Source organism: Amphiura filiformis, chromosome 18 (genome assembly GCF_039555335.1).
Source record: "Amphiura filiformis chromosome 18, Afil_fr2py, whole genome shotgun sequence".
Lineage (NCBI taxonomy): Eukaryota > Metazoa > Echinodermata > Ophiuroidea > Amphilepidida > Amphiuridae > Amphiura > Amphiura filiformis.
This window is the reverse complement of record NC_092645.1, coordinates 12,921,426-12,948,569: the sequence shown is the minus strand read 5'-3', so window position 1 is coordinate 12,948,569 and position 27,144 is coordinate 12,921,426. Positions and strand designations below refer to the sequence as shown.

At 37.3% G+C, this 27,144-nt stretch overlaps 1 protein-coding gene across 1 annotated transcript; it reads right to left on the bottom strand.

Moving 5' to 3' along the window:
* LOC140139879 (eukaryotic translation initiation factor 3 subunit G-like) lies at positions 1-25,562 on the bottom strand. Its single transcript, XM_072161641.1, has 10 exons — positions 25,432-25,562; positions 25,284-25,330; positions 14,600-14,691; positions 13,085-13,144; positions 11,253-11,357; positions 5,533-5,728; positions 3,503-3,613; positions 2,322-2,455; positions 1,272-1,378; positions 1-798 (listed from the first exon to the last, which is right to left on the bottom strand). The coding sequence occupies exons 1-10, from the start codon at positions 25,446-25,448 to the stop codon at positions 780-782; spliced, it is 888 nt and encodes a 295-aa protein (XP_072017742.1). The 5' UTR covers positions 25,449-25,562; the 3' UTR covers positions 1-779.
* Positions 25,563-27,144: the final 1,582 nt, after the last annotated feature.

The following is a 27,144-nucleotide window of genomic DNA, read 5'->3' as shown; positions in this document are numbered from 1 at the left end:
GTCAGGGGGGGCACTCTGCCCCCGCTGGCTACGCTACTGATTTAAAATCCACACTACATGTACCCCTGTGGAAGATTTTGGAAATATCTTTCACAGGGGGAGTATAGGAATTTCAAATGGAATGAGCACTTTAGGCAGCTCCATTTCAAATTCATATACCCTCTGAGAAAGATTCTGAATCTCACATAGAGGGAGGTTGATTTCAAATAAGAGTTTGTTAATATGCTAATTCCATTTGAAATTCATCTTCCCTGTGGAAGATATTTCCAAAATTTGAGTAGCAGGTAAGTGGCACAATTTGGACATTTTGTCACTCCTGGCTTGGTGGCCCCAATCCCCTGTTTTATAACAGAAGCTTTACTACCATCAAACATGTTTCACATGATCTTGGCTGACAATGCCAAAGTTCAGCAATATGCTTCTCAAATACACAGAATGATTTGCACATGATAAAGGAACCTCAAAAACTTGGCTATATAATAAAGTTAATAAACAGAAGATGTATGTAAGTTTCCTGTAGTGGTACCATTGACCCTTTGCACTTTAATCTCAAAACGAGGTTCTACACGCAAAATGCGTTTTTGTGCGTACGCCTTTCAAATGTATGATTTGTAAAGCAATCTAGCGGGTTATTAGAAAAGCAGCAGAACAAAAATGCACTTTTTGTGCATGCATTTGCAGGGAGTACCTCGTTTTGGTAGCAAGATAGCGGATCCGTGCAAAGGAAGAATGACCACAATATATGCAAAGATTTGATCCCATGTAGAGTCTTGCAACTGTCAGTGTTGTCCTGATGGTCTGTAATTGAACAATCAAAACAAAAATAGGTTATTCATATAAGATTCAGTGAAATAAATGAGTAAAGTGAACACCTTATTGTCTGTTATACTCACCCCTCCCATTCTAATATATATGCCCACTGTAATTTTTTTAATGAAAAAGGGACCGAAATGCAGAAACGTCCATGCCATATCATGTGAGTAAGCTTAAAACGGGCATTTGCTGAACGTCGTAATTCATGATTCTCACAACCAAATCTTACGAGAATCATTACGAGAATCGATTCTGTGATTCTCGTCGAAATCTAGGCCCTGCGTGCCAATGTCATCTTCTTGTCGTAAAGCGTCATCAACGCACAGTCGCATATGCACTGTGACACTTACTACACAATCATTTCCGGATCACGGATCTGAATTGGTGGACACACATCCAGGAGATCGCATTGATCACGGATCCTGCTCTCGTGATGGAGTTACCCTTTGTCTACTTACTTGGCCCATTCGACTTTGAGAATAAGATGATCATATCCAAAACCTGACACGCCAGCAATAGCCCTGGCTGCACTCTCACGGTTGTAGAAGTTGATAAAGGCAAAACCCTGGCAGGGATAAAAACAACAAAGAATGAGGTTTGTTATACATATTGCAGTAAAAACAAATGTGTTGAAAGTTGCAAACCAACCAAAGTTGTCTGATCTGATGGACTCCCCTTCTCAGAAGTGAGAGAGAAATATGCTAACTTGTGACACCTACCTACAGTCTGTATACTTCCCTCGAGTCAGTAAATTAAAATCTTATTTTGAGATTTTCTCAAAAACTGTTAATTTTTGCAGGAATCTGTTATGCTAGTTGAATTCCTTGCATCATTTCCTTTCTGAAAATGTATACTTTTATATACTTCTCATTATTACATTTAGAGATACAATAAAAAACAATATCTAAATTACCGACTCAAGGAAGATATACAGACAATACCTACAGTCTGACCAGTAGTGTGGGCAAGGGGGCAACAACTATACTATTTTGCCGTAAACCTTTGATGAGAGCATACTTCCACGATGACAACATTACGGAAGTATACTCTTTTTTACAGCAATTTACTATACCCCTGGGATGCTGGAAACTGATATTTAGATTTTTAGGTGTTTTTTTTCATTTTCATAAAATTTTGTCCTCCTTCCTTTTAGAACAATCCTGGCTATCCTTTAGAAAAATCCTGGCTCTCCATGGAGCCACCCTTGATGCCTTATTTGCACAGTCAGACTGTGATAGGTAGGTTGAACAAGACTTCAACACTTGCGATCGGCATGGTCATGCAGCTCTGCCTGCAATTGGAGGATTGCGGGTTCCGAGCCCCAGTGGTGCCATCGTGTTGTGCACTTGAGCAAGGCATTTTCCCTCAATACTAACTTGAATACTTCATGTGAAGAGTTATTAGCTACAGATTCTTGTAATCTCAAGTGGATATGTTGCTTTTGAAAGCTGCAGTCTCTTCTGTCTGTACTAACCATTATCATACAGGCTGTCGGTAAGTCAACATACCTTAGATTGACCAGTATTCTTATCCATAGCCAAATATATTCTTTGTATAGCTCCAAAAGGTCTGAATAATTCTTGTAAATCGTACTCCCTTGTGTCTTCTGACAAGTTTGTAACTCGAATAGTGGCGCCCTCGTCTGTGGAAATAGAACAGTTGAGTAATATCAACAGATTTAAAAACACATTACTTCTAAAAATCACTAAAAGGTAAAATAGGAGTACTCCAGACAGGAAAATTATTTTGTGGTAAGGCGACGAAAAAGAGAAAACCTGTTCTACAGGCGGACGGACTTTTTAAGTAGGGTAGGTCGGTAGGGCTTTTTTTTATAAATTTATGGAAATGACCCAAAAAATCACCAAAATCTGTAAATATTTGCAATTTGGGAAAGTACAAAAAAAAAAAAAATTTGGCTCTGAAATTGTCGAAATTTGGGTCGGTATTCATTTGTGCAGGAAAAATTTTGTCCCAATTTGTTTAAAAGTCTGGGTCGATTCGGGCCCGTAGAACAGGGTTTTTATTTTTTCGTCGCCTAAGCAATGAATATGCATACTGATGGCAGATTATAGATAGAAAACAAAACATGAAATGATTGGACTACACCCCTTTAACTATGCTTGCATGTAATTATCATCATAATTATATATATGTTGTACTGAGTTACCACCCAGATTCAAGAAGTTTTTGCCTGGATTTTGGCACTTTGGTGAATATGTTTATTGTCGCCAAGAATTATTTTCTATCAACAATGTGTGAAAATCCTGTTGTCAACAATCTGAATTTGAACGACAATTGCATCTTTAAGCTTGCATGTTACAAAGATTTGCACTCATCGAACTAAGCGTTTGTTATTGGTACAATGCGTTAGACGCAAAATACAAACAAGCAAACAATAGGCACAATAATGTCCTTTTTTGTAAACTGAAAGATAAAGCATGTAAATACGGTCTTAAAAAGGCCCAAAAAAGCGTAATTGGAAACCTAAAAATGTATCTGGATGTACGCTATTTACCCTCCATGAGTGACATGCAAACATGGCAGAGTCTGTACTCTTTGGTTTTACCACATCGAGTTATACATTAATGCAGTATGCTTATTATGGGACTATTCTAGGATTCCTTACCAAAAATGAAATCAAATTAGTCGCTTTAGGAGTCAAACTTCATTCCCGGTTCTTGTTTCTTACCTCTCCTTGAAGCCATCGTCTCTCCTCGTCCTTTGGCACCTGCTCTTGCTCCTGGAGGTACATATTTACCAGGACCACCTGCACTTTTAGCTGCATCAGGTTTAGCTGCACCTATGGAAAAAATAACAATATACAAAAAATAAAACCATAAATTTTACTCACTATTGACAAGTATCATCTATCATAGGTGTCATCAGAATGACTATTATTGATTCTCACTTACGAATAGACATGTCTCGAGCGTAGATGGTGCATTATCAGTTGGGAGAGGACAGTGGCGTAACTAGGGGGCGGGGCAACGTGCCCCGGGCGCCACCCTTAGGGGTGCCAAATTGACCAATTCAGCATCAATTCTGCGCCCCTCCAAGCGACAAAAGTAAAAATTTTCAGCACAAAATCAATTGAAAGAAAATTATAAGACCGATATTCAACTTCTAGTAACCAAAATTAATTAGTAGTAAGTCTTGTTTGTCCAAAATTCTGCGCGCTTGTGCGCAATTGTTTCAAAAATGGGGGGGGCATTATGTACCCTTAGCCCTGGGCGCCACAAACCCTAGCTACCCCACTGCCCGTATCTAAGATATTCTCAGGTGGGGGGTAGGGGTGCCAATTTTGTTTCTTGCCCCGGGCACTACCAATCCTAGTTACGACACTGGGAGAGGATCATAAATATGATTTATGAAGTGGACCTCTGGTCTCTGTTCTTGATGTTGGGTCCTTGTCTTCTGACCCAAAAGGATTCTATGATGTGTGTATCATTCGTATCATACTCCTTGCATTGAATTTGGCATTGTCCCAGTTGATGATATGATTTTGTTGCACTGTGTGGTTTGCTACGGTGCACATGGACTTACAAATTGAGCGAAATTACAAAGTCATTGTCAACTGGGAATGATGCGGAGCATAATGCGATATCTATTCGTACGCCACTTTACTGCCCAGGGAGAGGGTGCACGAAGAGTCAAGCATTGCCCTCATTGTACCTGGCTGCAAAATCTTTCTGATCCATTCTTGAAAATATGCAGTAATGAAGAAAGTGGGTATTCTGTCGGTCCAGCTTCTAGTCTTGGGCCCAAGCTTCACGTGGCTCACGGTTTGTAATCAACGACAGAAACCGGCTGTGAAGGAGACTATCAATATTGTCACTCCAGACTGGAGTGACAACATCGTCAATTTCGGAAAAACCAACACTCGAACATGGGACTTTAATTGTCAATTTGTCATTATATAAAACAATAAATCAAGTAAGTAACTTCCACTCTGAAAACTTAGGAACTTGTTTGATTCCACTGACTATTTGCGATCGAAATATACACAACACAAATGACAGAAATCATCAACAAAAAATCGAACCAAGGACTTGTTTTCACTCAAATTTGAGTCGCATCATCAACCGGAAATGATGTGGCACGGACCGACAGAATATGTTAATTTTACTTCCAGTGAGAATCTAAGCGAGAGGTCCATTTCACTAAGCTTTACAAAGCTTCGAAAGTCTCAAAATCAATCGTAACTAAACTTACATGCGAACGGTGCTCTTCGTAAGTAATAGGGAATTACTACAGAAACCCTTCGTAAAGTTACGTCTAGTGTTGGATATTCGTAACTATACGAACGGTTACTTGAGTTACAAAGGGTTAAAAGTTTAGCGAAATGGACCCCTGGCCTCTTACATCAGAGTTGAATACTACTGTGTCACACTGATCTAGTTCTGAAATTTTTCCCCAGGAGATTTCACATAAACCAACCAATAAAAATGCATGAAATAATAACCTCAACATATCTCTGGATCTACATTACAAAATCCTTCTTTAGCCCCTGTCTGACCTAGAGAACTACTGTCATTCTTACAGCATTTCTGATTGGTTAATTATGCAGTATATGCATCTGAGTGACCAATTAAAATACAGCTTCTAAACAGGCAAGCTCAATCCTCTGCAGCTGTATAATCTTACATTGTTGCTGATTGGCTCAATAAATCATATATAACCTTCTTGTAGCCAATCAGCAGGTAGTACTCATGCACTCACCGCCATCAGTCTCTGTATCAGACCCAGCACCACCTGTTCCCGTCCCGCCTTGTAACAATTCCTTCTGCAACGGTTCAAGTGAATCTTTGTAGGGGCATTTGGTGGTCCAATGGTCGCCTTTGCAGACACGACACATGACTATACGCTGCTGCTTCAGTTTGGTTAATGTGTCTTCTTCTTGTTGGTTACCATCACCCTGGAGGACGAAATACAACAATGTTTAGTTATAATGAAGACCGAATTAAAAAAATTAGTTTGCGTCTGACGTCACGGCAAAAGCGAGGTGTGAATGGTTGCTGCACATTTTGAATCAACACTGAGAGAACAGATCCTGTGCATGTTGCATGTAATTGCTTTGTGATATATGGGATAACCATTGGTAGTTTTTGCAATGTACTCTTATGTCATAATTGCTTCCACTTTTGTATTTTTTTTGCATATTATTATACCCGTATGCGAAGCATGAACGGGTATATTGCCATTCTATGGTTTCTTCTCCTTCATCAAACACAACATTCTGTCAAGGCTAGCGCTAAAACTACAAGGGCCACAGGGCCCATATGTGGTACACTTATGGGCCCTACCCCGTCGATTTATCCTTTGCCCATCTTGGCCCCAGAGGTCAAGGTCACAGGCCCCAGGGGCCCAAATGTAAAAATACAAAGCATGCCGTTTCTCATCAAATGAAGCAGCCTCAGGGGCCTGAGTTGGTACACTGATAGCCCCAGGGGTACTCTATATATACAAGTATACATGAACCCCATATGTCATATATTATGGGCCCCAGGGCCCCAAATGTTAAAACAAGGGGTAACAGATTGACAAAGCTAGCGCTAAAACTACAAGGGCCCCAGGGCCCATATGTAGTACACTTATGGGCCCTACCCGTGGATTTATCCTTTGCACATCTGGGCCCCAGAGGTCAAGGTCACGGGCCCCAGGGGCCCAAATGTAAAAACACAAAGCATGCGGTTTCTCATTAAATGAAGCAGCCTCGGGCCCTGAGTTGGTACACTGATAGAGCCAGGGTACTCTATATACAAGTATACATGAGTCCCATATGTCATATATTATGGGCCCCAGGGCCCCAAATGTTAAAATAAGGGGCAACAGGTTAACAAGGCTAGCTATAAAACTACAAGGGCACTAGGGCTCATATGTGGCACATGTATGGGCCCTAAGTTGTAATGTGTCTTCTGCCCATTTTGGCCCCAGATGTTTAAGGCTAGGGGCCCCAGAGGCCCAAATGTTAAAACAAAGTGCCGGTCGTTTCTCAACAAATAAAGTAGCGACAGGGTTTAGATTTGGTACACTAATAGGTCTTCAGCATTATATTGTTTTATGTATATATGAACCCTATGTGTCACATAATATGGGCCCCAGGGCCCCAAACGCTAAAACATAGGGCCGGCCGTTACTCAGTAAATAAAGCAGCTACAATGTCCAGCTTGAGTCTGCTGATAGCACTTGAGAAGTATATTTCAACATACAGGCTGAGTCAAAAAGAAGTAAACTCATGTTTAAGGGGCTGTAACTCGAGATCTGTAAGGAATCTGCTCAAAATGAAAATACCACTGGAAATAGCAAATTCTACACGTCTAAATAAAAACAGGAATTGTTGCAATTGCACACAGCAAACTCGAGTTATATTCATTTGAATACAACCACCCATTTTTGTAGCTGCACACGGTTTCACTTCCCGGGGCATATCTATGATATTGAGTGGTAAGGCGCGATATTCAATTGCAAATAAAGTTCTGTGGCAGGTGTGGTTTCGATCAATTATAATTCCTACATGTTAAAGGGCTCTTTTCAATATGAATTTTACCTCATTGCACTACATTATAATAAAACGGGCCAAATGACAACATGGCACCACGATTTACCGCACGGGAGCGCACGTTTCTGTCGACGAAGTATCATGAAACTAAGAGTCCAACTGAAGTTCAGCGTCTTTTTCGTCTCCAATTTCCTACAGCTAACCGGGTTTCATGTAAGGGAGCAGTATATAAGAATGTGAACAAGCTCAATGTGCATGGGACACTAAAGAACAGTCAGCCGGAAGCTTCAGGCAGACCACGAACTGCTAGATCACAAGTGAACATTGTTAGAGTTAGACATGCGTTACAGCAAGACCAAAGATCAGCTCAATCCTTTACCCAACATTCCCCAATCAAGCTTCTGCCGGATCGTTCGTAAAGACTTGAATTGGTATCCCTACAAACTATAGTACCGTCATGGACTTTGTTGAATATTAATTAAAAGCAAAAGTTGTCTTTTCAACAATAAATCCTGTTAGCACTTTGCTGATTCGTCGAAATTGAAATGGATGAAAATCAGTCAGCCGTGTGCAGCTACAAAAATGGGTGGTTGTATTCAAATGAGTATAACTTTAGTTTGCTGTGAGTAATTTCAACAATTCTTGTTTTTATTTAGACGTATAGAATTTGTTCTTTCCAGTGGTATTTTTATTTTTAACAGATTCCTTGCAGATCTCGAGTTACAGCCCCTCAAACATGAGTTTACTTCTTTTTGACTCAGCCTGTATGCACAGAGCCCCATAAGTCAAATATTATGGGCCCCAGGCCCCAAATGTTAAATCAAAGGGCCAGCCATTTTTCACCAAAGCTCAAAGTTTGTACACAGACTGCACCTGAGAATTATATTGTTATATGTACATATGAGCCCCATATGTCACATAATATGGGCCCAGGGCCCAAACGCTAAAACATAGGGCCAGCCGTTACTCAGTAAATAAAGCAGCTACAGTGCCCAGCTTAAGTCTACTGATAGCACTTGAGAATTATACTTCAACATGTGTACATGAGCCTCATAAGTCAAATATTATGGGCCAGGGCCCCAAATGTTAAAAAAGGGCTGTCCGTTTATCATCAAATAAAGCAACTTCAGGGCTCGAGTTTGTACACAGATTGCACCTGCGAATTATATTGTTAATAACACCCACCCCATCCCATTCACAGACAATTGCGTAATTATAATAATATAGATGACAGAAACGTTAAGGCTGTTCCAGTTAAATTACATACCCATTGGCTGTTCTATTTAATTTACATACTCCTTCTGAAATGGCTGTTCCATTTAATTTACATACTCCCTCTGGAATAGCTTTCCCCTAATCAAATTGCACATTGTGAATTTCAATCTATCAAATTGCATAGCTTCACTGTGAATTAGAGAGACTGACAACAGCAACCTAAGTCCTCAGCAAATAAGGACTGTAAGTTTGTGTAAACCGATAACATGCGGGTATAGCCGTATTTGTGTACAAATATATAGCCTTCTAGTTATTTTCTTACTTTGTATATTATTATTTTCTTGCTTTATTTTTTTGCAAGGTAGTTTTTGCTTGCCATTCCATCTTAGCTTGTTAAAGGGTTTAAATGGGAAACGTTTTGTTTCCATACGTTTCGAATTAGCAATGTACATCAATTTAAGTTTGATTCTTACGATATATAATATATTCACCACAGTGCAACGCAGTACCAGGACCTACTTGCTTTTTATTCATTTCAGGACTACATCGGCAATTGACATATAAAATTCAAGAATATCCTGTTTAAGTGAAACCAACAATACTGGCTTTGGCTATGGCCACCTTTGGAAAAACTCGCTTCAGCAGTCACATATCTTTTCTCAGTACCTGTTTATGCAGAAAAGTAATCCCAAATGGATTGCAACTTTCGTTTTATACTAATGTTACCACAGAACCTTGTTATCACCAAAAAATACAAAACACCGAGTCACTATACCTGTTGTCTAATGCGATCTTTGATTCAAACCATGCTCATGAGGAAACACATTTCGACCATGCTAAGGAGGTCAGATTCAGAAGATAGATTTGGTTTGCCAACTCACCAATCCTACTCCTGTTAGTAATACAATCCATGGCCTTAGCAGGAAATTTTATCTACACATGTGTGACACCAAGGAACACAAACTTGAACATTTGCTTCCAAAAACTAAAGCAAATGATCGTAAAGAGAGTGACAAGACTGCTGCCATCATACATTCTGATTTAACACTCTTTGACGATGAGCAATCAGTGCTCAGTAATACAGTAAGAGGCTGAACTTTGTCCCCCTTGATAGATCTAAATTAATGAATCAACTGTTTGCAGAGATGCTGATGCCTTTTTTAGGCACTTGAGATTGAAAGCTCATTTTCAGGACGTTGAAAATACAAGACCACCTAACTGGACACCGAAAACCGGTGAAAATAAACTCTTGAACAAAGTCCTCGATAACGCTGGAACCCCATTTCACCCCAAATCCGCAGAAAAGAATTACCAACCAATGATATCAACTCGATTCATCCCTGCTCATACTTCTAACATCTACATGTTACCAAAAATACACAAAATTGCCCATCGTGTGGCCCTTGGCCAAGTTGACTATGCCTCTCACCCACAGCAACGGGCAAAATCAAAACTATGCCCGCACTTTTAGCAAATCAGATTACATGAAATCTATACAATAAATATTCATAAATTATGGAGTCCGATTTGTAACAAAAATTGCAGTACAAAAAAAATAATGTCAAAGGTGCAGGCAACCAAATATATGAGGTCAGGTTGTCCATTTGTTCCGTAAGTTTGAATACTGCAGACAACCAAAAGATATTCCACCCAAGGAGTACTGACTCCGCCATGTTTACATGTCACTCATAGAGGGCATAATAGTGTACCTCAGGATTATTCTGTCATGAGTCTGATAAAATTAAAGATTTATGGCATGTGCTTCTTTGCACTCTGCATCCACTGTGTTGTGGCAATGGTGAATGGTGACAACGCTAAAGCTGAATTTATACTCGATCGCTTTTGCAGAAAAGCGATTTTCATGCATGCTCAATGTTTACTTACATTTCCAGAGCGTCAAGCCGATCAATCGATTCAAATCGCCGAGGCAAAAACGACGTCGCTTTTGCAAGTTGAAGAAATCTCAACTTCCCTGCGATATCGCTTGACATGTGAATGCGTCAACCAATCATATACAACCATCTGGATCTATTATTTTGCTAATTAATTTACCTTTCTCGATTATTAATTTTTGGTGATGAATTAATTCAAAGCAATAATTATTGACAGCAACTGATGTTTTTAAAATGTATTTTGTGGCATTTCGAATATTTTAATTGTCGTCTGCAATCGCTATCGCCGTGATAAGTATAAATGCAAAAGCGACGAGTGATGTATCGCAAAATTCGGCAATTGCCCATCGCTTTTCAAAAGCGTTTAATCGCAATCGCTCGGCGATCGAGTATAAATTCAGCTTAACACTTAGAGATGCAAATCATTGTTCAATTTTGATCTTTGCTGATCAATGCCAGAGGTACAGTATTTTACTCTCCATCTGGACAAACCAAGATGGCGGATTCACCACAGCATTATAAAAGGTAAATTCTCCGAGTTGGCACTCTTTGGGTCTAATGCTAATCTCTTTGAAACACCCATGGCACATATTTTGCACAATAAAAGAGAGAAACCTGTTTCTTTTTTTTGCGATAAATCATGTTTTTTGATTGCTAAACTTGGTTTTTGTCGGTTTGTAAAACCAAGTATTTTACTTGATTTTTTTTCAATAACTTGGGTTTCTCTGTACAGAAACCTGGTTTTCCCTCTGAGAAACTGGGTTTATCACTAGAAAGTGCAGGTTTTTCTCATTTATTGTGTATTACATATGCCATAGATACCACTAACTTACATCTTTGGCAGTGATAAACTGCATGTAGACATCATCTGAGATGATTGTAGTTGAAGGATTAGGACCGGACCCATCTTGTGAAGCTTTACCAAACTTTCCCCATGCCTGCAATAACAAAGAAAGAAAGTCATATGGTAAAAATGGGTTCAAACCAAGTTAGGGATGAAATCAAAACTCGACCGCTGGCGGTTACCGGCGGCTGAACCATGTTCCATTGTTTAGAACAATGGAAACTGGCTCCAACCGGACGGAACCGCTGGAAGCAGAGGTCGACTGCTGGTCGAGTTTTGATTTCATCCATTAGTCATTATTTGCTAAATGTGTTTCAAGTTCTTTTGCATTTTTGCCAACAACACAACAAGAATCAAGTATAATAGATATAATAGAGCTTAAGACACCTTTAGTACAAGTATATTAAATAATCATCATTAAACAAAAAGGAAAATGGGGGAGTCTTCATGATAATCATTCCATGCTAGAATCACAATTACATTTGGGCTATTATTTTCAATTCAAATCCATACACCCTTATGGAAGACTTGACCTCAATCTTCCACACAGAGAGTGTAAATTTCCAATGGGGTTACATGAATGGGGGACTCCAATCATCATTAAACAAAAAGGAAAATGGGGGAGTCTTCGTCTTGCAATCTTTGTTGATTCAAAATATCTAGGTGGTCCGATTTTTTATATTATGTTTTGTACTTCACCTATAAAATAATTTACTTTTAAAGTTTTGAGTTCAAAATGCACAAGTGGTTAGGATAGAAGCAAAATTGTGTGTCACAATAGGGCCTACTGACTTTGGATCAGATCTACAGGGAACTTTGCACCCATGATGTACTGCCATAATGCCATTACATTACAATGCTAATACATTGTATTTTTTGAGTTTGTACACAAGTACGAACAACAGTGCAGGTGTATACCTGTCTGCAGTCAGTGTTGCCAAAACTTTTTAGCGCCAAGGCGCGGCGCATTGACTCGCGAGGCCGCGGTAAAGGACTCTCAAGTAGCCCAATTTTTTAAGCTTCCAAAAATTTAGAATGCAAATCACCCAATTGGGCGGAAAAGCACTTGACTTTTAAACTTACTAGGAAGTTACTGACCGATCAATAAATGGTCACAAAACCCATTGTAATTGCAATTTGGAGCTTTAGAGACTCAAAACCTTTATAAATCGGCTAAATTGAAAGGAAAATACATCAAATTACTGCCGCGGCCTGGCACTGTCAAATAGCCCAATTTTAGGCAAGTAGCGGCATGCTTTTTTGAATAGCGGCAAGTGATCGCCAAGTAGCCCAACTTTGCGCCTAAGGCGCGGCGTTGGCATGACACTGTCTGCAGTAGCAACACCAGACCCATGCCATGAATAGCATCAGTCACTGATCTTGTCTGCACATGATTGGCATTGTAGCAAATTATAAATATTCATTATGTGGGTTGATGATTACCAGTTACTATTGGCTGTAAGGAATTGAATATGTAGTGGTATATAGTGATGGTGTAAGGTCAAATCCATAGTCAGCAGGCCTTTTTTCTTGGATTGCACGGTCACGGAGGAGGTGGGTCACTGCGATTGATATATAGGAAATTATATTCATTTAAAAGAACCATGGAAAAAGTAGATGAGAAGGAACCACAACAAACCATCATCAAAGTTCCAAACACATTGCCGACATGTACATTCACGTTTCTATACACTTCAACCGCTATTTTTCTTGGATTGTGCGGTCACAGAGAAAGTGGGTCACTGCGATTGATATATAGGAAATTATAACAATTTTAAAAGAACCTAATTAGACGCTAAACAGGCTGTTAAAATACTATACCTTTCTGTGTGCTACTGTTTTGGACGCTTTCAATCTCTCTACTTTGAATGTTCTTGTAATCTGTTCAAAAATAAACAAGAGATATGTTAAGTGGATAAATCCAAGATACATCCAAGATGGTTGAAATCATCCAAAGGTAAAGTGCTCAACCATTATGGGAGCTAAATAATTAATGAATTTGGACTTGTATATTGTTGTGTGCTTCTGATGAGTGAGCCCTATATGGCCTTACGAAACAGATCTGTGAAGTAATATAATTAATGAAGCTGTATCAAATCTAAATCGGATAATACGATGTCTAAAATTGCATAGGGAATCCCCGACTACGTCATAGGGATGTCCCAAAAACATAAACATTCGCCCTGCTATTTAGATAGGAAACCCCAACCCCTATGCATGTTTTGACACGTGAATGCATGATCACACGTTGAATTGTTGATAAACAAATCACGCGGCATCATCGGCACTGCGCCCAAATGAATGCGGAGTTCCGACGGTCGTCTATTGTTCTTTCTTTCTTTTAACTCATTTTACAAATATTATAAACTTAGTTCTCGTACATTGTAAGTTTTAATATTCTCAATCTCAAACTTGTATTTTGTATTGTTGTTTGGCGTTTGTTGTTGTTCTTGTTCAATCCATCCATCCAATGTAGTTTTCATATTAACATGCGCATTTATGATTGATGGGTGGGTGGGATCGGTGGGTCTTACCTTTACCGAAGTTACCGTAAGGGTGGGTGGGTAGCTAAGCAATAATTTCACTTGATTGACATCACGCTTTTGACACAAACCTTTTTTCAAGAGTTTTATGGGCATTGACGGCCATTTTTTTCGCGGGAAAGTGTAACTAGCTTGCCGGGAAAAAAACGTTTTTTCAGGTCATGTATACAAGTCAATCATGATAATCATTCCATGCTAGAGTCACAATTACATTTGGGCTATTATTTTCAATTCAAATCCATACACCCTTATGGAAGACTTGACCTCAATCTTCCACACAGAGAGTGTAAATTTCCAATGGGGTTACCTGAATGGGTGACTCCATTTGAAATCTACATCCCCTGTGTGAGGTATTAAGGTCATGTCTTCCATGGGGTGTATGAATTTCAACTGGAATAGCCCAATAAAAAGAATATCAGCTGTAAGTGTAATGAACAAAGAAACAGAAGCAGTTTATTGTACTGTTCCAGGATTTAATTTTCATACACAGTATCATGTACATTTGAAAACCACACACAAGTGCATCACAAGCATTCTGAGTGCCAGGGTCAGAATTTAGGCGTGAATCAGAGAATCAATTGTCGCAAAGAATCTCATAAACAGATTTGCGTTGATTCCCGCAAACATTTGTAGTTTACACAGAAGTTGATTTGCAAGAATCAAACGATTCCTGCAAATTTATTCTGCAAGAATCAAGATTGATTCTCGCACTGTGAAACGAAATTCTGACCCTGGAGTGCTCATTACGTTGTAAACTATTCACGACTCAAAATAGTTGAAGCAATTATTTTACCTTGACAAGTTTTCCATCTTCTTCTCTTCTGTACTCAATTAGTTTCTTAATGTCTCCATCTATAATCTCTTCTGGAGGTGGGATGCTAGTCCCTGGTTGAGGAAAGGAAGCAAAAACAAATTTATTATAACTAGCTAACCTCTAGCTTTAATATTGCGCACAATGTTTGTATCTAGATTTCTGCAGTCCTTTCTTTTACACCCGGGATAAGGTTAAAATTACCGTACTACTTTATCAAATTATACTTTAACTTATAGCGGGAACCGGTACCTTTTATAATTCTATTGAACAAGTTTTATTTTGTTTCAAAATTTGCCACTTGATTCAAAACTGGTGATCAATAAGTTCCAAAGCTCTTGAGTATGGTAACAGGAAGTACAAGCACTTGATTTTTACAGTATAAGCATATCAATCACACAGTAAAAAGGTGTCCCAACTCGCATGAAAATGTATTGTATGATTGATACCGTATTGCAGTAATAAATGCCCAGGGGGCATTGTGTTTTTCCAAAATGGGGGCGTTTATTAGAAGTGTAAAAGTTGGAACAGTTTGCCTGAGCAACATTGGGGGGAAAGATAGCTTCAAACCTGTAGCAGTAATGGAAATAATAATAAATAATAAATAAATTTCGGTATTTATATAGCGCCTTACCACAGATCACGGAGTGTTCAAAGCGCTGTAATTTCGCTGCCATGGTGAATTATCACAATCAGATCGCATCAACTAGGCATTGTGCAGCCGGAATAGCGCAAACCTATAAGCACTTAGATTGTAACATCCACTATTTATCTGTGCAGCTCCCCAAATTCCATTGGGTGAAGGAAGTTTTTGATAACCAAACAACTAATCACCAATTTTTTGAAAGCAGGAGGAAACCGGAGATCCCGGAGAAAACCTGCGAGAAGCGAGCATGGAATCGGGATAAACCAAGTGCACATGAGTCCTTAGGCGCGCCCGGCTTGAACCAGGGACCTCAGTGGTGCAAAGCGAGGAACTACCGCTCGCTAACTCGCCTCCCATGGAAAACATGGACACCTGTGTCCGTAGCTACAGCCCCACAGATGTAGATGAATGTACATGATGTATGATAACTGAGACCGAGTCTTCAAATGAAGAGCTTTGTTTCAAAACCCCTTACATCCACTTGAGCAATTTTGAGAAAACATCAAAAAATCATCATAAAAATCACTGATACAAGGGGGTTTGCAACAAAAGCAGTTTTGGCGGGATGCTCATCCTGCCCAGGCATCCCGCCAAAAACTGCTTTTCTTGCAGACCCCCTTATATCAATGATTTTTTTGATGATTTATTAATGTTTTCTGAAAATTTCTGAAGTGGATGTACATTGTACATGTGTAAGGGGTTTTGAAACAAAGCTCTTCATAATGATAGTCATTAAATGGCCAACAGATGGACTATCATTGAATTTGAAGACCAAGTTCTGCAGTCTACACTGTAACATAATGTTAGTTACTGTACAAGAGCATTTTGCAAAGATCTTTCTCACTGCCCATTTTGACACAGTTTTTGGTGTAAACTTAAAGACAAGTTCTAATTGGCTCATTGAATCTATTGTTATTTCACTCCAGAAAATTGATTTCAATTCTATTCCAATCCAATTCTTTCTACACCCGGAGTCTTGTTATTCAATTCCAATTCAATCCACCTTGCTTTAGAATTAATTCAATTCGATTCCAATTCAATTTTTCAATTTCAAAATCATTTCATTTCAATTCCAATCCAATGCAGTGAAATTAACAGCTAATCAATTTCAATTCAATTCTGAGCATTTATTTCAATTCTAATTCAATTCCAATTCCAATACAGTTGCAGTTTGTGTTAATTGACCAAAGGCACACTGCAAAAACTGTGTCTAGAACACATGTAAAATCTAAACACAAATGTCAAACTTCAAAACATTAAGTGTTTAATATCTAAACACAAGGCATCAAATTACTAAACATGTTTAGCATTTAGATATGTTTACAAATCGAGGAGAAGATGATGTCTAGAATGGTGTTTAATATCTAAACACTGTTTTTGCAGTGCATGGTTTAAATTTTACTACCAATTTTATAACACTTGAGTCAGCAACACAAAGTCAAAATCAAGTACACTACTTGTCACAAAAGCATTTCAACAGAAAATACTTAATTGTTATATGTTTAAACTCACTTTTCACATTCAAACAATGTGAGTGATCCTTGACCCTCTGGGTCCTATTTTATGAAACTTTGGAACTTCTTAGTTGTTAGGTGACTGACTTCCTAATATTTGTCTTTTAAACTTCTTGTCCACCATGCACATTATTTTCTAGACTTAAGGTATGTGTGGTGCAGTCGATAATGGGACCCTGTCCCCACACTGACCTCAAAGATGTCAAAAATTAAGGTTTTGATACTATTAGATAGCCCCTACTTGTCTCCTTTCTCCTCCTAAGATTTTACACCCAAAATCCTTGAACTTTTGAAAAAGTGTGAAAAAACCTGTCAAAGATATAAGCATTTTCTTTAATGGTTTTCTCACAATTTGTTCAAATGTACAATGACTTTTGAGCATAAAAATTAGGAGCTTGAGAATAATAGGGGCTTTATGATTAGTGCCAAAAGTTTGAGATCTTTGGCAAGTTGGGGGGATCTCATACTCACATCATCGATCATATTGAGCAATTTAAAACATTGGAAATGCTAAGAATCAATTTGCATCAGGCTTCCCGTTAGTGTGCGTCATTGCGTCCAGACGCGTATTTTACAAATTTGGACGCAAGTTCACATGGCTAATCAAGTATTTTGCGTCCATTGTGAACGCAGACAAAACTTCGAAATTTTATCATTAATTGATGATAAAGATAAGAAATTTTATTCTTTTATATTTTAAGATAATAAAAGCCCCAAAATTTTGACCCACCTGCTGAGAATTGATGTAAATTCTGCAATATTTGTAAATGCAACGTCAGGAAATCGTGCACTTTTTGCATGCTTTCGAGCGATCGCTATGGCCTGGGGAAGTCCCGATTGATTTGTTTACATGCAAGCACGTGCAGTTAATGTTTATTTATTTATTTATCACAACCTGACAGTATTCAATTTTTAATATTTTAAATTTATTTTCTCATAAATAATCTAGGTTTCCTTTATTAGTATTATTATTACGATGAATAAAAGCAATTTTAAAAACAAAATCCAAATGATAACCCTTTTTACATTATTATTTGTGGCAGCGCGCGTGTTTTAGTTTTGTACCATCAACAGCACGTTAATTCAAAAACAGAAATGCGGAAGTGAAAGTACTGAATCTAAAATTGCTCAAGATTGACAGACTTTGCTCATGTTTTTGCACCTGTTTTTGACCACGTTTGGACCAAAACTGACACAGAAATGAGAAAAATTATCATAGCGAATGGAGATGGAATATCACGCGAAAATGCACTTTTATTTTTTTTAACAATCGACATTTGATGAGGTGTAGACCCGGGGTACGTGTGTATCGTCATAATTGAGAATTTCAGATGGACGCACAAAAATCTGTCTGGACGCAAGTTTTTGCAACCTCATCAGCAAACTTGCATCATTACGGACGCACATTTTTAAAACCTTAACGGGAACCCTGATTTGCATCATATTGGAACTTGAGATATTAGTGTCTTTATGAACATAGAGCCTATAACTTTTCCACATGACAAGAGAGACAGTACATATTCTTCTAAGATTAAGAAGAACTCCAAAAAAGTTTCAAAAAGTTTAACTATACCTGTGTATGAGAAATGATATCATACTTTTAATTTTCTTCAATATGTATTTTATGCTATTATTTTTAAATAAAAGCTTTCCAGAATACTTAGTTGCAATATGTTTTGTAACACTTTATGTTTATGTTTTGTACCAGTTTATGGTGACCACTAGTTCTTTTTATTTATCATGTTTAGGGATTGTTTAAGCGGAAGGTAACTTTTTACAGGTGGAATGATCTGGAATCACAGACATCTGCTTGTGAATTGAAATGCTGAATTGAAATCAAAGCTGAATTTCATTTCAATTCCACTTCATTCATTCTTCATCACTCAACATGATTTCAATTCCAATCCAATTAAATTCTTCATTGCTCACGATGATTTCAATTCCAATCCCATTCAATTCATGCCTAAGCTCACTCATTTCAATTCCAATTCAATTCCAATGCATTGAAATGAAAATCGCCCAAAATTCATTTCAATTCAATTCGATTTCAATGCATTGAATTAACATTAAATCACATCATCATCCGCTGATCAATTTGCATCTAGCATCGTGTGACACAGGCATGATTTTACACGATCGGCTGGCCAGTGTAGTGCAATGACTGGGTCTTTGCAAAATAATATAAGTTGTCATTTTTTATCAATGTTTGTTGCAATATTTTTCAGCTTTTAGCAGTGATGTCAACACGGTGAGGCAGCCATTTTGTGCGCATACATCTACATGGATCTGAGGGCTAATGACACACATTCGATGGGTGTAGCATACATCTATGCAGCGCCTTTAATTGCATGCGATGCTGGGTGCGTACGCCAGCGCTTTGAGCATCCACTGTGCCTAACAAATGCGCACTGACATGATCACATCACTGCTGCAACAGGGAGAAATTTTTTTTATGTCAACAAATGTCATCAATGTCACTGAAAGAATAAATGAGGCATGTCCAAAAAGGGGTTGCCAAATGCCTATCAAATCTGTACGGCAAAATTTCGAAAAATGATATGCCTCCACCATCTTTGGGTGCCATCCTTATGTCATGACATTTAATTTACAGAGATCTACTATAAACAAGACACAAACTATGTACTTGTTCAAGTAACCGCCTTCAACTCATTTGCATAGAATTGGATACGGTACCAGGATCTTATTCTGATTCGTTGAACCTTCTAATTAGCACACTTTTGGATACTTCCATATTTGGTACGGTATTCCCTAATTGATTATTAATACCCCTACGTTCAGCCCTCGAATTAAGCATCTGAAGGGGCACAGCAACTTTTTTAGGGCAAGTTGATAATTGCCTTGGATTTTCACTGAAAAGGCAAGGCAGCACGTACAGCAGTTTGTAATATTTCAAAAGGGCATCATGGCAACTGTTGAAAATTTGAGAAGGGCACCAAGGCAATTTCTCAAAAGTGAAGAAAACACACACAAACATAGATAGATGATTTTATAATGAAGGGGCAGGGCTGGGGCACCGACGGCAACTTCATCAGAGGGCACAGCAAGTAACTGCCTTGGGTAAAGGACATATTTTGAGGGCATTACGGCAGTGGGGATGGGCACCCACAGCAAAATGCCATGGGTGCCGTGGGTTAATTCGAGGGCTGCCTACGTTGTTTACATAGTGACATCCAGGCTGCGACAAATCGCCTGTCCGATAGCCCGGGGCAATCAACTTTTTTGTCGGGCAATTAAATTAAAACTTGACAGCTCTTTGCGCATTGCGTGAGACTTTCTACCTAGCCATGAGAATGAGATTATACTGCCTTGGCATTAGACCGTGAGAAAGTGACCGAATGCGGGAGACCCACGCCCAATGCGTGAGAGTTGACAGCCCTGATGTCGGCCATTTTGTTCGCAAAACTTGGGCGGCATGTTCCTGCGTTACCCGGAAGTGGAAGCACCAGAACAAATGACGTCATTTCTGGATTTCAGCTGAGACGGTTAGTTCGCAAGGCAAACTTAAAAAAAACCGGGCAAACAGACACATCATTTATGGCTCAAAATAAGCTAAGGTGTCATAAAAGTGTAACACACAATTATTTTTCCAGCTCTTTTCTTCTGGTCTCCAACCAGGTTTAAATTATAGTATGCACATATATCGTTCATAATACACTAAAAGTAAGATAAGTTATATACCATTTACTTCACAAATTTAATTTTCTAGCCCTTATGTCGTTATATTTGACAGACACAATTTTGATGATTTTCTGCAATCAAATAAAAATTTATAAAGTATTACATAAGGTATTTTGTGGTTATTTAGGTGTAGGACCTACAGCAACTGATTGTGGAAAAAAATGTGTCCAAATATTACAATAAGGAGGATAAATTGTTATAAATAAAATATGTGTGTCTGTCAAGCCATAACATACGCAAGATGTCTGTCAAATGTAACATACAGAATAATAATTTGGCAAAAACAGTAGTTCAAGATGGGAAATTGAATAAAGATCACATGCAGTTTATAAATCACATGTTTTAAAACACTTTTATAAACTCTAAACTATCATCATAATGTGAACATCAAGTGATTTTTTAATTTTTATGTTACTTTTGACAGACACATACAAATCTTGCGTATGTTACTTGCGTACAAATGTTTGACAGACAACACTTAACAATGGATTGTGTCATCAAAAAAAGCTTCTCCTCACAAAGTGATAGTGCCACAAAGCTAGGTGGAGCTAAATGCTATGTCATGTAGCATAATTAGCTGTATCACCCTAGTTTAGCAGGAATTACAGCACCGTCTTGCGTATGTTACTATTTGACAGACATTTCAAGAAAAATTTTAAAATTGTTATATGTTCAAAAAAGATGGCAGCCACTTACAAATTGATTATAATATGGAGAAATGAAGTTATTTACAATAGATTTACCCTTTCGTTTATGCTTCAAGTCTTTGTTTATAAAAAACTGAGGGACTTCAAAATCAATCAAAAGTTTGACAGACAATAGTAACATACATAAAAGGCAAACTTTTAAATCCTTTTTTGATCTGTTAACTTATAATTCATAATGCCTCTTTCTGTTTTTTTGATTGGTTTACTGCACCATTTTGGGAAACAGGTCACATGAATTTCTATAAGGATCCATGAAAAAAATTAAAAGCTGTTGAAAAAAGGCGTCTCTTGGCATGTTACAAATAAAAGTGTAAAAATAGGCATTTTACAGCTATTTTTATTATTTTTATTATTTAGAGTGAAAGGATTTTACTTAAATTGTGTATGCTATGTCTTTACTACCTAAACTTGCCACTAAACTAGCAAATATTCCATTTCTATAATTATTATTTTTAAAAAAAGATGTCAAAATATATGGCTATAATATGACACCTTAGCATATTTTGAGCCTTATCGGTATGACATTTTCGTTATTGGTGATGCCCTATCTAAGTTTGCACTGAAGTGCCACCTCAGTTTTGGTGTGCCGACTTGGATCATGTGCTAATGAATTTTAATTTATTCTGGATAAGGTCGCATGTCACAAATAGGTCACCCAAAAATGGAGGAGCCGTAACATGAAAATGCTTTCTTCCCACTTCAAGTTTAGTTTATTCTAAAAGTATGATACCTATTTTAGAAAGTTTGGTGTCATTTTGTAGATAATTATGTTCTTTGTCAAATGCAAAAAACCCCAAGTCAATTAGACAACTTAGACAACGATTTATACTTCAATATGTAAGATGTGTCAATGGAGGAGCTGGGGGGGGTGAGCAGGCGGTGAGCCCCATAGGGTTGTACACAAAATTGTGAAAATATGGCAAACTTCAAACGTTAGTATCTTAAAAAGTACAACTAGCATGGACACCAAATTGCACATATATCATCCTGGATTGTTAATCTACCTCATAGTAGATCAACTGTAACAAAAGATGTAACTAATTAATTGCCTAATTAAATACTAATTAAGACAGTTTTCCCTATATGTTACTGTACAAAGTGTGTATGCGTAATGCTCCAACATTTCTAAATGGCCTATCTCTTGCCCGAGTCACCCTGCTTATTCAAAAGTACACATATTTTAAGGAAATTTGATGAGGAATTCAATTATGCTATTAGTTTTAGTGCCAGACATGGAGGAAAAAGTTTTGATTGATAATGTCATGCAAATTGTAAAATTATTTTTTCAATTTTTGACCATCCTGTATGTTTAACGTACCCTGTGTAAAGATAGTCACTTGTGCTGAGCATGAAATTGGTCACTTATCGCTCACTGTTCAAAATGTGACATCTACACCAATTACAGTCCCCGAAACTGTCTACTTTTTAGCCGACCTCAATTCCGAAACATTTAGTGATAGTTAAAATGCGATCCCCAACCCTTTGGTTACCTTTGGACGAATTTTTTAACATCTCCGCTGAGTCTCCGTGTCTGAAATTCCCCGGTACAAACATCGAAAATGCCGCAATTCTCAGTTCTCGGTGATGATACTATATCCGCATCGCTGTTTTCATACATGAATATGCATATCTCTGACCCCTGTAAGGTCAAAAAACGTGGCGTTGATTTCAACCAATCCGATCCACCGTTTAATAAGCAGCTTGATACTGACGTCATATCTGAGGTGACCAGGAGGCAGGAGCGACCATTTTGGTAAACTGAACTCGACTCGTGCGTTCTTTTGGTTCACATAAATCGAACAAAATTTTCAATAACGGGTAATAGTATGATTTCAATTTTTTATTAATGAAGTTACTTGTAGTTTTGAGGAATGACAAAGTTGTTTTTGGAAACTTAGATGTTTGTTTCAACTGATGATGTAGGATCGCAAGGTGAGTGAATTAGTGAAGAGATTTGCTTGTTTGAGTGATAGTAGGATACGGGATGTAGGCTAGTCCTCTGTGTTTGACCGGCTCCGACGTCTCAATTCACAACGTCTCAATTCGTACCTGCTTACCAGACAGCAATACTGCGTATTGCTGTATGGAACCAGATATAGTTTAACGCAAGGGATACCAAACTCTTTCTTCCTAATTTGTTGGAAGGGCCCATGCAATGTCTTTCTGAATCCATATTTATTTTGAGCTACATAGCTTTCAGAAAAAGAAACTATGGGGTTTACCATGACACAAAAGATGCTAATTTTGTTGATGTTCCACCCTGTATATTTCTTACCCACCCTATATTATGATATTATACTTTGTTGATTTGGCATCCTTGTAATATAAGCTTTCCAGAAATGTATACTTTTAATGGTCTAAAATGTATTCATTAAAAGTTGTGTTGAAGTGAATCAAGATTGGTGATATTTTTATCATAAAACAATATGTTACACAAAAGATGACCAATTCATGACATGCGACCATAAGTAATGGAATATTTATTAAAATTTCAAGCATAAGAGTTTAGGTAAGAAGTACAAGAAGCTGTGTAATTAATTTTATGACAAACATGCAACTATTTAAGCTAGAGGAGTCTTGTATTTTTTAGTACAAACTCTAATTGAAATCATGCAATTGCGTTTGCACTAGCTTTTTGTATTATAATGATAATGTATACACTTCGTCCCATACCGTTAATTGTGCAGAGCTACTACGGTATGGGTTCCCTGTACTACGAGACGGTTACGTTCACGGCCGCCCATGCATCGGTATACGCATCAGCGCATCTAGATCTAGGTTTTACTAAAGTAAAACATCTTTGCATGACATGCATATGGTCATGTTTTTTGAGGTGGGACCCAATTGCGTCACATCTTGCAATTTGCCAAAAATCAACTCCTTTTTTGTATTTCTGATTATATTTCAAAAAGTTTTCACCCAAACTATGTAAAATTATACATTTTAGAAAGCATATATTGTCAGGATTGCAAATCTGTAAAGTTTGAGTGGATATACAGGGTGTGCCAAAAAATATACAGGGTGATTCCACTGAAAATACATAAAAATTACATTTTTACCACTCCAATATTTCTACATGGTATATTAAATTTGAAAATAAACTTGATATTTGGAATGAACACAATTAGTGTTTTCATTAAATATAAAGTTTGCACTATATTTGTTAAGCCCATTGTGTAATACAGGGTGTGAAAAAAGTTAAATTTAAATTGTTTAATTTAATGAAAAATTTCACTAAGTGCCATTAATTTGGAAAATATATTCAAAATAGTATAAAGAATTGCTATAATATCATATAAATATCCAATTCCCATATAGGGTGTTCCAAAAATCAATATACAATGAATAATTTGTAACAATGGTACATGTACAATAGGCATATACATGCACAATTAGCCTACATCAATAAACTATTTAACAATAGCCAGAGATCAATATGTCATCAGATTAAATCCTGTAATAATCTCCTTTGAGAAGATTTATTTTATAGATATTTCAAAGATAAAACAATTTAAAAGATCTATTTATGACAGATGAAATGCATGCAAAATTTAAAGCCCATTATATTGCATGACACACATTCCACTGCATTAATTAAAAGCTTGTTAAATCCTTAATTACTAAATTTATTAAGATTAACTAGCTAATTATAGTTATAGAAAGTTAAATAATAAAATTAACATCATGCAAATGCGTTTTTACTCCTACTGAGGCAACAAAGTGCATAAATTTTAACATGAACACAACCTCCCATTGGAATTACACAGAGCTCCTCCGCCTCGGCTCCTCCGCTTCCGGCTCCACCCCTGACTAATTAACTTAATTAAGCTGTTGAAATTAATTAATTGATTTGTTCAACTGTATTTGTTATTATTTCATTTAATTAATAATTTATCTTCAAAATAAGACCAAAACCATTTCTTCATGATGGATTTTAGCAAAAATATAAGAATAAGAAGAGAAAATATTTTGGAAAATGTGACAGCTCCACCTTTTTTGGGTGCCCACCTCAAAAAACATGACCATATACATGAACAATATAAACATGCATGAACCTGTCGAATTCAACAGACTAACAAATGAAAAATCATGTTACTTACTGAGATCTCCCGCCTCCACTTGATCCGCCCAGCTAATAGGTTGTGTACTGAAAAACAAATCAAATGAAAACCAACATTCAGATATATTTAAAACTATATTTAGATGAAATATAGAGCCACTTTTAGTGCAAAGATTTGGATATTTTACCTCTCTCCGGTCGGCATATTGCAGATTTTCGGTCACGTCGTTTCTCAATCGTGCAACATCATCTCCCGCAAGGTCACAAGGCGTATGAAATTTCAGTTTTGTGAATACATTTTGGATTTAGCCTGTAGGAATGAGAATGCAATTATGGCGTAGAATACTTCTAGAACAACATCGCATTTTGAATATCTCAAATAAAATTCTAAATATTTCAAATTTCAGTTTTTAATTTATTTATCTTTGAAATGTTCAAGAAATATATAAATATAATTAATTGATTTACTTATAAAGTCAACACCTTATCGATTTCATTACAATTTGTTTTAATTTATTCCATTTTTTCCATAGGTAAAAAGACAGCTGCGAAGCCACTTAGCCTTTTGAAAATAAATACATAGAGTAATTAAAGGTAGATGATCAGATTTTCTATTGTGGATGAGGCTATCACTTTGCCGTTCATAACATCTAAATTCAATGCCTAAAATACAGGCTGTAAAAAGTCAAGAATTATAAATGGGCAGCGATATTTGAAATTAGGTCAATCCGGTAACGAAAACGGCATGCATGATTAATATAGGCCTATAATAGGCCCTACGTGTAGGCCTAATATTAAAATAGTCGGGACCATTATTTCGATTTTTTACATCACCTAGTGACTGGCCCCCCCCTACTTTCAAAATCGTTCCGCCGCCCCTGCCAATAGGCCTAAATCACAAACCTCTACTCTTTATAATAGGCCCTATGTCACAGGGGAAGTTGCCCAAATTGGTCCAGAATTGTCAAAATAGTATAAAGTTATTCAAAGTTTCACAAACTTGCTTAAAACTTCCTCGAAATTGCGGTAAGTTGCACAATGTTGCTTTTAAGTTTCTCAAAATCGCGTTAAGTTATTCAAAATTTCACAAAATTGCTTAACATTTTCTCAAAATTGCTTAAAGTTGCTGAAAAGATGCTCAAAAGTTTTCAAAATTACTCAAAATTGCTTCAACTCCCGCGCAAGCTGCGTAAAGTGAGCGCGGATTCCATCAAATTGTCAAAATTTCCAGTGCAGCACAAATAGGTCATGCAACCTCACGCACTTTTGGGGAACTTTATGTAACATTAAACAATGTTGCAAAATTTCGGACATTTTGGAGAATTTTGACACCTTTGGGCAACTTCCCTGTGACATGTGGCCTTATAATGCTCTGTAATGAGCGAGCAGCAGCCAGCGCTGAATCACCCCAGTAGGCCTAAATTAATAATTATAATTTCAATCTCGCCTTCCCGAATTAGGGACAAATCGTTTTCGACTGTATATTCAGTCGGGTGATTTGAATTTTTCAAACTTTTTTCAATCAAAAGGTGATTCTCAATCTTTTACAATCTTTTAGCGATTAAAGTTAGGCAAATCTTTTTCTATTTTATTTTCAGTAGAAAGGATTGATTTTCATTGTTTTTCAATCTTTTGCCGTTCCAAATAATTTATGGACAAGTCCTTTCCAGTTGAAAAAAAGATTGAAAATGTTCACTCTAAAACAGTTTGAAATCTCATTCCAAACATATGTCATTTGGCAGAACATTAGGAGTAACACTTGATTAGATAGTGAAATCAGTCTACAAAGAGAGTTAGAGTGAAAAAAAACCCAAAAACATTTCAATCTATTTTTCAATCTATTTAGATTGATTCCTATCATCAATCGTTAAAAGATTGACATATTTCAATCGGATACGTTT